The sequence below is a fragment of the Embiotoca jacksoni genome, unplaced genomic scaffold (genome assembly GCF_022577435.1).
Source record: "Embiotoca jacksoni isolate LCO1_2020_lvr unplaced genomic scaffold, fEmbJac1.0.p SCAF_12, whole genome shotgun sequence".
Lineage (NCBI taxonomy): Eukaryota > Metazoa > Chordata > Actinopteri > Embiotocidae > Embiotoca > Embiotoca jacksoni.
In genome coordinates, this window is record NW_027185252.1 from 130,001 (window position 1) to 145,904 (window position 15,904).

At 44.2% G+C, this 15,904-nt stretch overlaps 1 protein-coding gene across 1 annotated transcript in view; it reads right to left on the bottom strand.

The window, feature by feature from the left end:
• LOC138195081 (protein kinase C epsilon type-like) overlaps positions 1-14,979 on the bottom strand; it is a 47,033-nt gene extending 32,054 nt beyond the window's left edge. The window contains exon 1 of the mRNA XM_069144144.1: positions 14,564-14,979. Within this exon, the coding sequence (XP_069000245.1) occupies positions 14,564-14,911 (348 nt within the window). The 5' untranslated portion in view covers positions 14,912-14,979. The remainder of the gene's footprint in view (positions 1-14,563) is intronic.
• Positions 14,980-15,904: the final 925 nt, after the last annotated feature.

Consider the following 15,904-nt stretch of genomic DNA (forward strand, 5'->3'; position numbering starts at 1 on the left):
TGACAGCTCCATGTGACTCAGTCTGGCTCAAAAATAGAGATCCTTCAGCAAGAAAGGACTCCTGTCCACACCTGCCACACACACACACACACACACACACACACACACTACTATACTTGTAAGGGCCCTGGAAATAATTTATAAGTTCTAATACGATCGATATAAAAGTGAATCCATCAGGAAAATACAAGTTCTGACTTCTTTTTTTTTCTGACACACTTCTTTCAGGTACTTCAACGACGTTGGAGGATTAACACCGGACGGATAAAACCGACAATGAATGATGCTTCAAATCAGTAAAATGTCCTTTTAACTTGAACCTGATTGTAACCTGAGATATAAAAGCGAGTGTTGAGCCCTTTGGAAGACGTGAGGTCAGAAAAAAAAAAAAAGACTGAAAGTCTGATCGGTCCTCAGAAGAATAGAGAGTCTGAACAGAGTGTTACATGAAACACGCCACGGTGGAAGCAATCAAATTAATACCTTTTACAGTCAACAAATGGACGCATTAGAGCGCGCACACACACACACACACACACACACACACACACACACACACACGCACACGTCTGTCCTCTTTATCCGCGTCTGTCTCTGCCTAATTTGTCCCTGTTGAATAAATGATGCTGCAGCATTGTGAACACGCCAGTCACACACACACACACACACACACACACACACACACACACACACACACACACACACACACACACACACAGGCTGTGTCGGCCTCGAGGTCTGAAACCAGGTAACATCTGTGAACCGAGACCGTCACACCGGACCTGAACAATCAAAGACGGAAAAGTCACAATTATCTGGGTTAATTCGTCCGATCGATGTTTGTGGATGTTTTTCTCTCGGGCTGCCAATTAGTCGATCCGTCCGCATGATGGCTGAACAGAGAGAGTCAGAGGAGGAGCACGAATCCATCAGCAGCAACCCAACACTGTTTTATTTAGGTTCCTATTTCGTACATTTTATAACATTAGGAGGATTAAATGATGATAAAACTAATCATCAACTTTCAGATAAAGTCCCTGCAGGAAATCAAATTCTCGCAATCCTAATAATTTAACGCAAATTCAAGCAATTCTCTGCAATATTTGCAGGAGCTTGCAATTTTTCAGCAAAAAGGAAATTAAAATGATGATTAAATGTTTGTGACCAGAGGAAGTGATTCCATATTACTGGATGTTAAATGAGTTTTCTCCACACGTCCAGTTGTCAGAGACGTCTCTTTGTTTGTTTCATCCAGCAGGTGTTGAATGAACATGAATTAAACAGCATCTAAAGCTCTTATTTTGAAAGGCTGATGTAGTCCTTGTTTCTATATTCCAGTCACAGACGGTCTGTTCTGGAAACATACGCAGCTTTTAGGACCTTTTAGGGCCTTTTAGGAGCTTTTAGGAGCTTTCAGGAACTTTTAGCTCCAAATTCAACAAATTAGTTCAACATATTTAAAACTCACTTAAAACTGCAAATTTTTGGAGAAAATCCACCTCAAAATTAAAACATTTTTGATCCCAACAAGCACAAATATAAAGAAAAAACTTCGACATGCTCGATGGACGGTTTTATTAGGATGAACTAGAACATAAAACCACACGATGTCTGCAGAAGGAAAGTCAGAGTTAAAGCTGCTCGTTGAACGGTGACCTACATTACAGGTTTCATACACAGTGTGTCAGTGTTTTCAGTGGGAGGGTGGTGGTGGTGGTGGTGGTGGTGGAGGGGGGGAAGGGGGGCATGATGGACGACTGCAGATAAGAAATCAGACAGAGTCGAGTGGTGACGTTCAAACACCGTCCCGACTGGTGACGGAGCACCGAATGATTCGCTGACGAGGCAGAAAAACACGACGACACGCAATTTGGAAACCGAAGTAGGTCAGAAAGAAAAAAAAAAAAAGAGCCGGGATGTAGGCCCATCTCCGTTATTGCATCATCGCCTGATTCTATTAAATGATCGTTAAAATCTTCATGTGTGTAAAAAACGAACCCAGAAATGTCCCATTTTCTAATTTCCACGTTGTTTTCTGATCTTTTAATGACGTCGTGTTGTTGCTGCTTCTTCTGATTTATAAGAGGAGAATTTAGAAGCAATAACTTTTTTTTTTAATTTTTTTATCTTGAGGCACTTAATTTCTAATTAGTAAAGCAGGCTAATTCTGTTAATGTTAAGATTGTGGATTTAGTTGGAAAACCAAACAGCAGGAAACATTCTGGTTTTAAACCAACAGAAACACAATATTTATCATTTTTTTGAAGGAGTTCAACACAATAAATTGGAATAAATTTATCTGTATTTTTTATTTTTTTATTCTTGCAACAGGCGTTATTGTTCTTTTCTTTATGTTTCAATACTCAATGCTACTTAATAAATGTCTCTTCTCTTTTCACACTGTGTATTATTAATCTACAATTAGGCTTTAATGGAGTCTACAAAATGAACAGAAAAACACTTACATTTTTTTGTATGTCAATTAATACAAGCATTTTGACATTCTCTGTCTTCACAGCATGAAGTTACAGAAAAGGTGAAACTGAAGCATCAAACCGTGAATTTAACTTTTTAATTCGTTGTGTAAATGTAGATTATTTAGGGCCGTTACCGATAATAATATTTGGATGTTTTGCTTGTTTGAGTCAGCATCTGTGCAAAAAGCGGCAGTTGTGGTTTCACCCAGATGGAGATAGAAATCACAGAGAGATAAAGGAGGAGAAATGTTTTTTCATTCTTATTCATTTTCAGGAACCGTATCACTCAGAAATGAACGTTAGTTCATCTTCTGTGCCGATAAATACTCGATTATCTACACGAAAAGTCGTAGTCGTCGTTTTTTCTTCTTGTGAGCATCATCATGGCAAACTTTTAAAGATCACACTCACCTCTATCGCTCTCAGTGTGAGTGGAGGACACCGCCCACACACACCCATCTGCTGCTGCTGCTACGTGCAGCCCACACACACACACACACACACACACACACACACACACACACACACACACACACACACACATATTCACACACAATGAAGAAGTGTTAATGTTTTAACTTAACTTGACTTTACTTTGCTCCTATTAAGACACATCATAGACAGGTTGTCTCACACATACATATACACAAGTGCACACACACACACACACACACACACACACACACACACACACACACACACACACACACACACACAAATTTATAGTCTTGGTGTTTTTCCAGTTCTCGATGATCTGCTTCAACTTGTTGCTGTCACTTGAAAAATACAAATTGTCTCTGGTTTATTTTACACACACACACACACACACACACACACACACACACACACACACACACACACAGTACATCATACTGCCCCCCCCCCTATTCCCCTTCCCCAGCACTAACTCAAAACATACCTGCAGCATTAGTCGGCCATTAGCTCCTCTCAGAGATTTATGTCTTTATAAACAAGAGCGCTGCAGAGCACCGACGACCCCTGAACGCACCACACGGCAAACACATCTTCACTGGTGGATTTACAAGTTGACAAAAAAAACAAAGTGGAATTACTCAAGGTGTCTACGCCTGTTGTCTGGAAGAACTAACAGCTGCTGGAAAAACACCTCCAGAAACACGAGCTGAGTTTCATCTGTGAATCAGCTGTTTAAAAGCAGCTCGGACGTTTCACAGCGAATAAAGAAGGAGAAACTTCCAATGTGTGCAAGCGAGGCATTAACGTCAATGAGCTCATCAACACAGAGAAAAACACTTTAATTCCCCTGTTATTGTGGTTCTGAAGGGATCAAAACCTGGTTGTCTGAATCACAATAAAGATCTCCACCAATATCTGAAAAAACACCAATCAACCAACACGGTCTCTTCTTCTTCTTCTTCTTCTTTTTTCTTGATTTCCAACCGGACCAACGCTCCTCAATCACATCGTAATTTGTCTTATTATTATTATTATTTGAATAATTAGAGTTTTTAATGAAACACTTTTAGCTTCATCTTTAAAATGAGGCGCTGCTATTTTTTTTTATTTTCGTACGTACAACATCAAACTTGACGAAGGTAGCCGTAGATTGTTGATCCGCGGGTCACTTCATTGGTTAATCCGGCCTGAAAAAAAAAAACTAAATAACCTGAAGGCAATTTATGAGGACTTTTAAAAATGTAAACGGAAACTTTGCAGGAACATCCGTCAGTTCTTGAACAGATAAACTAAACTCTCAGTTCCTGGAATGTTAATCGGTTGAAAGGTTGAAATTCACAGACGGTCACAGACAAAAAGAAAGTATAGGCTTGACCTTTGACCTTCCCACTAATGGAAACGCTCAGTGTCCGCGTTGACGTCGACGACACGCTCAGTTTACGAAGGTTGGCGACGTCGCTATCTTAGCGGCCGCGAACATTCAGCCTGGGAAAGAGAGACCTGCCTGAAGTCAACGTCGTGTTTGTTTGCGTTGTTGTTTATTTTGCCGTTTGGATGCGGTATCCATAGCAACACGGCCGGACACCTTCAAGGATTTATTTGCACTCTTCTAAACATCTGTGACTGAGGTTGTTGTTTTTTTTGTTTGTTTTTTTAAAAGAAAGATTCAGTCATTAATGTCACATGTTGTGAAGCGAAGCGCTTAACGAGCTCCATTTGAACTAAACATTCCTCCGAGCCGACCCGACGCTTTTATAGTATCACGAGCTTCAGTCAAGCCGGAGTCATGTGGCTGCACGCATCCCTCAGAGACCCGCAGCCACAGAGGCTTCCTCTGAGCGCTGCAGATAAACACCGACGCAAACGTCGAGGCAGCGTAAAAGAAATAAACAAATCTGCCCGTACGAGTAGTTCCACATTTCCAGACTGAAGTTCTCCGGTTTTATATCGTGTTGTATTTAAAAGCAGGTTCTTCTTTTTGTTTGGTTTCCTTTGTGAAATCAAAGGCCTCAAAATCTGCCAATTACCGTGTATCGTATTTACAATCAGCATCCTTTAAATAGCTTAAATATCCGTGCCGTGAAGAAATCAACTTGCCCTTCATTTTAGAAGCAGACGAGTTCAGCTCCGTATTTGATAGCTTGGCTCCACCCACTCTGAAGGGCGGACCAATCGGCGACCAGTGCCGTTAGCCCATTAGCGCGCAGCAACCGGAAACCATCGTCAATAGAGCGTGAACAGAACTATTAATACACAAACTGAATTTGGGGTCCGCCAATACGAAGGATAAACATTTAATATTCTGATTGAAATTTAATGTTAAATTGGTGCATTGAGAAGCTCCGCCCACTTCAAAAAAACAAAACAATCTTTTCACGTGAAAAACATAAATAACATAAAACAATGTCAAAGAGTTGAGTCCCCAACATGAGAAGAAATATACCAAATGTTTACGTATTTGTTTAATATAGTAGATGAGATGACTGCTTGAGGCTTTGAATTTCACCCAGTCCAGATCAAATGATATATATATATATATATATATATATATATTGTAAATATTAAAGCAGAATCAGACAGACCATCATGCGTGTGCAGGTTTGTGAGCGTGTGCAGAACAACAGGGTGTTTTCTCCTCTCTCATCCTGTTTGTGAGGAAACCAACGCGGCTCCTGACTGAGTTGGATTCTGTTGTGCGGAGCTCGTCGCTGATTTACGTTTCTGACATTCCTCACATGCTCGACCTCTACGCCTCCAAGTCTGATTCATCGACGTCATCATCAGGCTCGTTACATAAACTCTGCAGTGTCTCAAAGATGATTTTATCCTTTCTTGAGCCTGAATGTTTAAGTTTCTGAGGCTTAGTGGCTGACTTCATTGTCTTAAACTGGCGAAAACAAACTCCTCCAAACCTCCTTGACAATCCTGCAGTTTTTAAGATTTCTTCATTATTAAAGTATTTAAACGACAGCTGTCAGTCAATCTAACGGTACACAGCTAAAAATAAAATGTTAATATCTAATTCGGCAAATTTCATTGAACAAAATGTAAACAAATACTGTAAATAACGGGGCTCATGTCTAACTCACTGTATCCATGGCGACGGTTCTGTATACTTCCTGTTTTTGGTCAAAGTTTCTCAGTTCCCAAAAAGGGGAAAACTTTGAACCTGACTTTTTCCAATTTTTTATTAAAAAAAACCCACTAAGGTGCAATACACAAAAAGTCAGTGACTTCCTGTTCAGACAAATAATTATTTATCAAAATTTAATTAAATTTTCGGCCTGTTTTTTTAATTTTCTAACGTTGTTTTTGGACCGAGCCCATAAACACAACTGTCACCGAGTGAGTGATCAAAGTTAATAAATTAATGCCACGTGACTGACTGAAAGGGAGGGGGTGGATATGGGGGGGGGGGGGTGGAGAGCCATCCTCCTCTTCCTCTTCCCTTCCTTCTCTGGGAAGTAAACTAGGGACAGTGAAAACAGGAAGTAGGACCCACCGTGTGACTCAAACACTCTATTTTTAAACTCACTCCCCCCCCCCCCCCCCCCCCCATTTCCTCCGGTCCTTACAGAGCCAGCCAGCCAGCCCCCCCCCCCCCCCCTGCAGCCCGCCGGGAGGCAGCCGGGTCAAGAGGAGAGCAGGGCCGACTTCCCCTTCCACTCTGACTCTGTCACGGTTATTTCTTTTTTTCTATATTTTTTTTTACAGAGCAGGAAACAAACGGGCCGAAGTGCCTTCGAGCAAAACACCACGAGAAGAGACGAGCAGGTCCAGAGTCAGAGCAAAGAAAGAAATACTCTATTTCAAAAGACAAATACGAAACATCCTGCTTTGTAAAATAATACTTCAGTAAATCGACCTGCACGTATCCTGTATATTGTATTACTGTTTGAATTATGACTCAAATTAACATGTAAAGGGATATTTTAGTGTTATCTTGTGGCTGGTTTAATTCATGGCAGTTAATTTTATTTTATTTTATAGTTAAAACTGCAAGCAGTGATAACGGGCCCTCGCACTCCTGCACGCCGTCTCCTCGAAGCCGTCTCCTCGAAGCCGTCTCCCCGACGTGCAGCGCGCGAGGGACCGCGTATACCCGCTTAAAGTTTCTATTTTTGTCTCATTTCCTGTCTCCAGCAGGGGGCGCTGGCGAGCCGTTTGGCCACGCCCACTTGCAAAACACATATCAGATGTATCGTCTCACCACGCCGGACGTATGTGACACGTTTCGTGAGGTTTCAAGCATCTTTTGACCTTAAACATCAACTTCCTGTGTCACGGCGAGCGAGCTGTTTGGCCACGCCCACTCGCAAAACAGATGTTTCGTCTCACAAAGTACAACATGTCAGAATCGCCCAAAATGGCGACTAAATTCAAAATGGTGGACTTCCTGTCGAGTTGACGTAACGGTGCGATGTAACTTTTTTGTGCGTCGAGGTGTGATACACGTGTCCACCGGATTTGGTGAATTTAGGTAAATGTGGCCGCCGGGGCATCTCTGTAGGGGGCGCTCTCGAGCCGTGAAATCCTTCGCCGGGAGACATACGTGTTTCCACTTTCATGAGTTTTGCCAAAAAGGAAAATCACTTTACGTAAGAAGAAGAACGACCAAGAAGAAAAAGAAGAAGAACATCTTTACGAAAAACAATGCTCGGTGCTCGGCCCAAATAAACCAAAACAACATGCATTATTTGACATTAGTCATACATTTTAAATACACCTTAATCATGACATTTAAAAGTGATGTTATATTTATTGCAAATACCCTAATTCTTAAAAATGTCCACAACTCTTGTCGTCTTCTCGTAAATCAAATCAAAGTTCTTCACTGTCAAACGTTTGCTGGTTTTAAGCTTCTCAGTCGTCCAAACATTCGCAGCTTTTCTGGACAATAATCTGCCAAACCCTCGAAACTAAGAAACTTTCCAGCCTCTCGGTTGACATTTCAGGAATTAATATCATGTAATTCAGCAGAATAACTTTTCTGTTAAAGCGCCACAACATGGTGCAAAAAAAAAAAAGGGAAAAAAAGCTGCTCTTGTGCTTTTGACCTTTCTGGTGAATTAATGTCTTTGCACAAGAACAAAAGCTTTAAATACAATCATCGGCAAGGCAGCGGAGCAGCTCCACATTCCTCACATGACTGGACGTACTGTACGCTGCCGTTTACACACACACACACACACACACACACACACACACACACACACCCATACACACACACACACACACACACACACACACACACACACACACACACACACACACACACACACACACACACACACACACACACACACACACCCATACCCATACACACACACACACACACACACACACACACACACACACACCATACACACACACACACACACACACACACACACACACACACACACCCATACCCATACACACACACACACACACACACACACACACACACACACACACACACACTCACACTCACACTCGCAGGCTGGAAACCTGATTAACATCAGACTGAGAGTGTGTGTGTGTATGGGTATGGGTGTGTGTGTTTGTGTGTGTGTGTGTGTGTGTGTGTGTGTGTGGTGTGTGTGTGTGTGTGTGTGTGTGTGTGTGTGTATGGGTATGGGTGTGTGTGTGTGTGTGTGTGTGTGTGTGTGTGTGTGTGTATGGTGTGTGTGTGTGTGTGTGTGTGTGTGTGTGTGTGTGTATGGGTATGGGTGTGTGTGTGTGTGTGTGTGTGTGTGTGTGTGTGTGTGTGTCGCACTCGGAGCTGAATCTGCGTCTTCAGCAGCCGAAAACCACAAACGGGCGACGCTTTGAGCCGCAGACAAACAGACAGACGTCTGTCAACAGTCGCAGCAGCACGCCGACAGCGTCAGCGTCGAAGTCTGGAGCCGAATAGAAGAAAGAGGTGACGGCACATGAAGGATAGAAACTTTTAATAGGACATGTGAACAGACGAATAGTTATAGCAGCTGCTGACTGAATCTATTTGGCACATTGGCTGGATAGAATTTATTTATTTATTTTTTTTAAATCACGCAACAAAATCTGCGATGTAAAAAAAAAAAATCTCAGACAAACAAAATGCCGACTCGCCGTTTTCACACCACACTTGAAACCAGAATTTACCGCCTCGTCTGTCCAGATTCTCAGAAGTCGTGAATACTTAATAATTCTGATTCTGATATGACACAAATTCGTTGCCATGACAGCAGACGATGCTTCAAATCAGCAGTTGTTTTTTTTTGTTCCCCCCCCCCCATAACATTTACAATGCCGCTGCGACGTTGACCTTTGACCTCTTGGACATGAAGCTCCCTTTTAACTTCCCTATTTGAATCCCATCAAAACAGCTTTGTGAAGTTTCGTGGCCACAAATGTGATGTTTTGTGAGGTCACGGCAACCTTTGACCAAGTAATTCCCAATCGAGTCCAAAGTAAATGTTTTTTTTTGCAAATATTTAGAAGAAACTCGCCTCGATCGGCATCGGTGACATTTTTGATATTTGAAAATGCCAACGCAGAAAATGGTGGAAAAACAGAATCATAAATTTGTATGATTTTACAAACAAAAAACATTTAAAACGACTGCTTCACCTACAATTCATGTCTGATTTTTCTTCCTGTTAAAAGGGAGTTTTTCCCCTCCTATTGTTCTTTTGAAAGGACTTTGATGTGTTAAAGTGCCATGAAACAACCTGCGTTGTGATTCGGCACGTTATAAATAAAATTGAATTGAATCGTCAGCGATCGGTCCGATTCTCCCGTTAATTAGGAGAATAAAAGTACGCGGTCACAGCTGAAACTCCTCCCGGCGCGTCGCAGTTTAATATCCGCAGGTTTGAAACGCTCGGAGCCGAAACACATTTTCAGCTCCGAGCCTCCGGAGCACTTTGTACAATCCATTACACAACAATTTTCATATCGTTACACATCAGCCTTCATGCATGCTCGAATAATGAGCTCAGCTTTCTGGGATGTGGATTCACTGTTATGACAGTGTGTGTGTGTGTGTGTGTGTGTGTGTGTGTGTGTGTGTGTGTGTGTTATTTGACCTGCTTGGTCGCTTTCATGTTCAGCTGAAGGTGATTGCTGACAGACTTTGCACAGGCTTGCAGCAGAACAGTGACATTTGGGGTTGTTGATATATTTTTTTTTACTTGTCCTGACATGGTTTTAAAGGTTTCAGTTCACAAGCTTCTTGCTGACTCAAATATCTGCAGCTGAGAGTTTATTTATTTAAAAAAAAAAGAAAGAAAAAAGTGCCAACTGATGTTTCTATTTCCAAGCTGGTGGGCGGACAAAGAACAGACACTTCGTCTGAAGGACTGCTTTTCCATCACGGGATGAGAAGTTTTTGGCGAAGCATCAAACGGGTCAAAAAGAAAATCTAAATTCTGCTTTAACGCAGTAAATAAGAGTACCGTTTGAAGACGCGAGTAACAAACGAAACATTAGGAGAAGATTAAAGGAGAGAGGAGGCCGTTATCAGATAAAAGGCAACGACAGAAAGAGTGCGAAACACAAAACAGAAGATGAAACCGGGGAGCCGGCGGAGCGTTCGTGTGCTGTAGGACGTTTGCGCTTCCCTGTTTAGAATTTTTTTTTCTTCAGTCCGATGCTCAAAATTAACGACGTTAGAAGTATGAAATGAGGACAGGAGCAACTTTTAGCTTCTGCACTGATTTTTGTTTTCATCAAATAATCGAAGAACCGATCGAGGTGTCGCAAAGGAAAAGCTTCAGCTTTCTTTAAGAGGGTCAGACCAGTAAACAAGACATTTACTTTGTGTTTATTTCATCCATGCACAAAATGAAACGCGTCTTCTAACCAATCATCAACCAGCAGTGATGTCATCAACCATCAGTGATGTCATCGTTGGTTTGTGAACGTTATGAATCCTCCAGTTCAGATTCTGTCCGTCACCATCTTTGCTCGTTCGGAGCAGGAAGTGACCATATTTGGACGAGCTGGGGGAGGAGCCAGCAGTGGATCTGACCAATCTGATTAGAAACCTGAAGATACTACGTCCCGCCCACCGATAGCTGTAACCTGACTGCACCACAGGCCTGTCAATCAAACAGACACGCCCCCAAAAACAGGTCTTCTTGAATCTTCTTTTCTAATGAATGAGGGATTATTTTCAGATGGACCTCCAGAAAACTAATAAGAAGGAGTGACTTTAGCTAACAACACCGAGATAACTGATGGACACATTTTATTCACTTTGGATTTGATGAGAGAAGTTGAATGGGAGTCTATGGAGCCGGAGGCTTTTTGGAGCCGACCTCTAGTGGCACTCGCTGGTATTGCAGCTGAAGACACTTCTGGATCAGAACCATTTTACAGACCTGAAGCTACGTCTACTTCTGTATACAATCAATGCTTCTAACCTTGAATCTGCAGCCTTTTGCTCATCTACAACTTGTTTCCATGCTGATGCCAAATCACACATTTTGCATCGTGTGACGGATTGACAGAGAACTTAAGATGTTATTTAAGAAAAATGACGTGCTGCTGACTAACAGTAACCCCTTCCTCAGTCTCTGTTACTGGAAGACGTGTTTTGCTGTCACTGCACATTTAGATCTGTGGTCTGTTATCATTCTCTTAAACTTAAACATGTGGTACGATAAAAAAAAAAAAAATACCAAACACGAATCTGCAGCCCAAATCTAACTCTTAAATCAGACGAAGTGTTTTCATCTGGACTCTTCTCTGTTGAAGTAAATCATGTTTTGATATTTCCCTCCATCAACCGTGTTGGTGCCAAAAAAATAATAATAAATCCACTGAAGCTCCTGAAAGCAGCGCTTGATGAGATGAGTCTGAGACAACTAAAAGAGGTGAACTGTAAGAGGGTGAAAACGAACTCCACTTCTCTCTGCAGCTCACGGTAACATCACTCAGTAAGGAAATGACACAGGCCGTTCAGTTACCGCAAGGTGATGTCTCGTTTTTCTTCTGTCTCAAGATGACGTAATACTCTGTGCTGTTAAGTTGAGACACGTTCCCCCGGAGAGTTTATGGGAGCGCCTCGAAACCTACGAGGTGCGACGCTCGGATCAAAAGTTCCTTTCATTTAAAGTGGATGAAACCGGATTAGAAACTAACGCCAGTTTCGACGGTATTTGGGTTTTAATTAAAGCCGTTTTTAAAAACGACAGTTAACTTCTGCACTTAAAGCTCGACGTCTCTCTATCGGCATCAATAAAAACCCTCAAAACTCATATGTATTTATAAAAATGACAAACTCGGGAAGGTTTTCCGAGAACAAAAACCCTTAATGCCTTCTGCCGGGATTACACCGACCATCTCTAATGGACCTGATGTGCCCTCATCAATAATACAATCAAACATCCGTCTGCTTCGGCGGCCTCAGACAACAATGAACGGCTTCTCCACCACAACCGCTCACCTCCACCTCTTCTGGAGCTCTGCTGTGGGTCACTGGTCCGTCGGGCAGGAGCAACACAAAAGGTAACAGGAGCTACGCCACACTGTGTGTGTGTGTGTGTGTGTGTGTGTGAGTGTGTGTGTGTGTGTGGTGTGTGTGAGTGTGTGTGTGTGTGTGTGTGTGTGTGTGGTGTGTGTGAGTGTGTGTGTGTGTGTGTGTGTGTGTGTGTGTGCGTGTGTGTGTGTGGTGTGTGTGAGTGTGTGTGTGTGTGTGTGTGTGTGTGTGGTGTGTGTGAGTGTGTGTGTGTGTGTGTGTGTGTGTGTGTGTGTGTGAGTGTGTGTGTGTGTGAGTGTGTGTGTGTGTGAGTGTGTGTGAGTGTGTGTGGTGTGTGTGTATGTGGTGTGTGTGTGAGTGTGTGTGTGTGTGTGGTGTGTGTGAGTGTGTGTGTGTGTGTGTGTGTGTGTGAGTGTGTGTGTGTGTGAGTGTGTGTGAGTGTGTGTGGTGTGTGTGTATGTGGTGTGTGTGTGAGTGTGTGTGTGTGTGTGGTGTGTGTGAGTGTGTGTGTGTGTGTGTGTGTGTGTGTGTGTGCGTGTGTGTGTGTGTGGTGTGTGTGAGTGTGTGTGGTGTGTGTGAGTGTGTGTGTGTGTGTGTGTGTGTGTGTGTGTGTGTGTGTGTGTGTGTGTGTGTGTGTGGTGTGTGTGAGTGTGTGTGTGTGTGTGTGTGTGTGGTGTGTGTGTGAGTGTGTGTGTGTGTGTGTGGTGTGTGTGAGTGTGTGTGTGTGTGTGTGTGTGTGTGTGTGTGTGTGTGTGTGAGTGTGTGTGTGTGGTGTGTGTGTGTGCGTGTGTGTGTGTGTGGTGTGTGTGAGTGTGTGTGGTGTGTGTGTGTGTGTGTGTGTGTGTGTGTGTGTGTGTGTGTGTGTGTGTGTGGTGTGTGTGTGAGTGTGTGTGTGTGTGTGTGTGTGTGGTGTGTGTGGTGTGTGTGTGTGTGTGCGTGTGTGTGTGTGCGTGTGTGTGTGTGTGGTGTGTGTGAGTGTGTGTGGTGTGTGTGAGTGTGTGTGTGTGTGTGTGTGAGTGTGTGTGTGTGTGTGTGTGTGTGTGAGTGTGTGTGTGTGGTGTGTGTGAGTGTGTGTGTGTGTGTGAGTGTGTGTGTGTGTGCGTGTGTGTGTGTGCGTGTGTGTGTGTGTGGTGTGTGTGCGTGTGTGTGTGTGTGGTGTGTGTGAGTGTGTGTGGTGTGTGTGAGTGTGTGTGTGTGTGTGTGTGAGTGTGTGAGTGTGTGTGTGTGTGTGTGAGTGTGTGTGTGTGTGTGTGTGTTGTGCATCTACATTGTAGAACAGCAGCGTGACGGAAAATCCGTTAAAAGTGGAATATTTTTGCACGATAAAGATCTCAAAGCTCAAATTGGTGATATTTATAATTCCAATATCAATATTTACGTGTACGTCAGACTGAAGTGACAGATCAAGAATTAACTATGTTTGGAGATGTCGTCATAATCCAAACGTGACCAGCTGCTGACGACGGTTCGATCTGATAGTGAAGCACTTTGTGACAAACGAGGTCAATGTTTTTTAATCTGTTTTGGTTTTTCTGTCTCGGACAAAAAAACAACAACCCGACTTCACATGAATGATTATGTTGCTCCGTCTGCTGGAAGCGAACACTCGCCTTAACAATTTCAATAAGTTCTGGTCACAAAGCTGCTTCAAAGGTCTTATATGTTCCTTCTCTTGTGTTTTATTTGCACTTTTGGTTTCCATCAGAAAATATTTTTAGTTTTTAAAGGATCAAAAAAACATCTCGTCTCGTAAGTGTCTTTCCGGATGTTTTATTGTCTACATCTTTAAGGCGCCCTGACATTACCGACCCTCTCCTCTGATTGGCTGAAGTTTGGACAGAATATCGGACTGAGGGCAGACATATGATTTGTTTGAGAGTTTGTGACATCACAAACTCACCAATGTCCAAACAGCACAGTTGTTGAATGTCTGTTTTCTTTTTTTTGGACTGAGTGTTTTGACACTCTCACAGTATTTATACCTCCTGCTTTATATTCACAAATTAAATGGAAATACAACATATGGAACCTTTAAAGAAGTAAATTATTATATTTTCTTTCATTTATGAATATTTATGAGTTTTTTGGGGCTGTTTGTAGTGTTGCAGCTCCAATACTTTTCCATCGTGGCACCTGTACTTAAGATGCCTGACCTCCAGCAACCCCCCCCCCCCCCCCCCCCCCCCACCAGCGCGTGTCTTACCCAGTCCTCGTAGTGCCTGCAGCCGTTGTGCAGGATGTCCTCGAACTGGATGATGCAGTTGGCCACGAAGTCGTCGTAGCCGATGGGGGCGTCGTGGAAGACGGACAGCTCTATCCGGCGGCCGTCGTGCACCTCCGTGGTGAACTCGTCGTGCCACGCGGGGCTGTTGGTCCTCTGCTTGGTGGAGGTCTGGCCCACGCGCGAGTCGTCCACGTTCAGGGCGATGTACGTGTCCAGGAGGAAAGTCTGGGTCTTGGGGCCGACGGCGTGCCGCAGCGACCACGCCGTCGGTTTGAGGTCCAGAGCCTCGCGGATCTTGATCTTCAGCTGCCCGTTGAAGACCACCATGACGGCGCCGTGACGGTCCCGACACTTTCACGCAGTAAAAACTTGTCTCCAGTGAAACCACGACAACCTCAGCCCCACCCACCCCCCCAAAATAAAGAGCACTCCTCGCGCTACGAGGGGCGGTGTTCAACCGGTGGTCCTCCACGCAGACACCGGGCTCCTGTGCAGCTCCTCTCCCGGTCAGACGCACCACCTGTGAAGCCTCCTCGGGGTGTTTCCCGGGTCCAACTGTCGTCTCTTGAAAACGTCAACACTTCTCGAAAATGCTCCAAATCTTTCAGCCAGAAAACTGAAGAGCAGCGGACCGGAGCGACCGTCAGCCCGGGAAGCCTCCTTCACAAGTGCACGGAAGAACCATGAAGAGCTACAAACAACCGGGAGTTAGCCGGAAAAAACAGCAGGCGGGGCGGAGAGAGGCCTCAGAAGAGACTCGGCGTGTCATGTTTTGTTGTTTTGTTTGTTTGTTGTTGTTGTTGTTGTTTTACCTCCGAGGTGTTAAAACAGTCCGCTGGTTGTGGCGGGGCTCCCTGGAAGCTCTAAGCCCGCGTTGCATCGCCTCCGTGTGGAGGATGGTGAGGCTCCAGATGCCTCCAGATGCCTCCAGATGCCGCGGCTGCATCGGGCGGGTGATGTTCGAGCCCCGGACCGCCGCGCGACCAGACGAGCAGTGGCTGGGAACGACCGCAGCAAGGGGGGGGGGGAGAGGAGGAGGAGGAGGAGAGGAGGAGGAGAGGAGGGGCGGGTTAGGCTGGAGAGCTCCTGCTGTTTTGCTCCGGGTGCACGGGCTGGTTTCACCCCGCTGCTGCTGCTGCTGCTGCGGCTGTATGTGGAGCTCAACTTCCCGCGGACATACCTCTGACTGCCTCCGTCTCTCTGCGGTGCAGGAAATGCGAAAAACACGTCCGATTTCTTGGAGCCTGGTGTGACAGACTGGGGGGGGGGGTTGCGACGCAGCCGAGACTAGGGAGGAGCAGGATGGGTGGTGGAGGGTGA